This window comes from Mustela erminea, chromosome 1, assembly GCF_009829155.1.
Source record: "Mustela erminea isolate mMusErm1 chromosome 1, mMusErm1.Pri, whole genome shotgun sequence".
NCBI classification, from domain to species: domain Eukaryota; kingdom Metazoa; phylum Chordata; class Mammalia; order Carnivora; family Mustelidae; genus Mustela; species Mustela erminea.
Window position 1 is genome coordinate 11,427,375 of NC_045614.1, and position 1,467 is coordinate 11,428,841.

General features: G+C 43.1%; 1 protein-coding gene across 1 annotated transcript; it reads right to left on the reverse strand.

Moving 5' to 3' along the window:
* Positions 1-289: 289 nt before the first annotated feature.
* Positions 290-1,222, reverse strand: LOC116568164 (olfactory receptor 7A17-like). The gene has a single exon (XM_032303704.1). The coding sequence runs from the start codon at positions 1,220-1,222 to the stop codon at positions 290-292; it is 933 nt and encodes a 310-aa protein (XP_032159595.1).
* Positions 1,223-1,467: the final 245 nt, after the last annotated feature.

Genomic DNA, 1,467 nt, shown 5'->3' on the forward strand with positions numbered 1-1,467 from the left:
GTGTAAGATACAGAAATTCCCAGGCATTTGTGACAAGGTGCAGGAAAATATTGGGATTGTATAAAAGTGGGAAAAGTAGAATACTGTTGACATCACACAGAACCGAAGGTTAATAAGTGAGTTACTTAAATGCGTGGAAAACTTGAACTCAAAGAATTGGAAATTCCAGGAAACAAACAGAAGGTGCAGATTCCACTTGCCTAGTTGGATAAAAGAATAGTAGTTCCTGGCTATGAGACTGTGAGCCCTGAAATCATGGGCACTTCTTCAACCAAAGAACCATTGGCCTTTACATCATGGGAACCCCAGTGATTCTTTTCAGAGCCCTCTTTATGTCTCTGTTCCTCAGACTATAGATGAAGGGGTTCAGCATGGGTGTGACCACCGTGTACATCACTGAGGCTACTGCGCTTGCATGGGAGCTCTGGGTAGCTGCAGAGCTAAGGTACACTCCCAGGCTTGTACAATAAAATAAGGAGACAACAGAGAGGTGAGATGTACAGGTGGAAAATGCTTTATACTTGCCCTGAGCTGATGGTATTCTACGTATGGAGGAAACAATCTTAGAATATGAATAAAGGATCCCAGCAAGGGGACCACCGCCAAGCAGCAGAATTCCCAAATTCATCACCATGTCATTAAGAAATGTATCAGAACAGGCATGCCCAACTACCTGGTTGAGTTCACAGAAAAAATGGGGGATTTCCACTTCTGCACAGAAGGACAGCCGCAACAATATCAAGCTCTGTAACAAGGAATTCAGAACACTGATGATCCAGGACACCAGAATCAGCAGTCCACAGAGCTGGGGTTTCATGATGACCGTGTAGTGCAAGGGGTGACAGATGGCCACAAAGCGGTCATAGGCCATTACAGTCAGGAGAAAGTCATCCCAGTCTGCAAAAAGTATGAAAAAATACATCTGTGTGATGCAACCTGCATAAGTTATGACTTTGCTCTGAGTCTGGATGTTCCACAGCATCTTGGGGATGGTGCTGGAGGTAAAACAGATATCCACAAAGGACAGGTTGGCCAGGAAGAAGTACATGGGTATGTGGAGGTGGGAATCAGAGCTGACAGCCAGGATGATGAGTACGTTTCCAAGCACAGTGATCAAGTACATAGAGAGGAAAAGCCCAAATATGAGGGGCTGCAGTTCTGGGTTCTCTGAAAACCCCAGAAGAAGAAACTCTGAAATTCCTGTACCATTGTCTGCTTCCATGTAGTGGTGGTGACTACAAGAAAAGAAAAGAAAAGAAAAACATAAAAGTTTTCAAGCCTTCTTTTATTTATTTTAACCTTTATTTTTCATTTTTAAAGTTTTTCTTTAAGTGTCAGTTAGTTAACCAACAGTGTAATATTTGTTTCAAGTGTACAATACAGTGATTCAGCACTTCCATACCATGCCAGGTGCTCATCACAAGTCCCCTCTTCAATGCCCATCTCCCATGTCATCCACACACCACA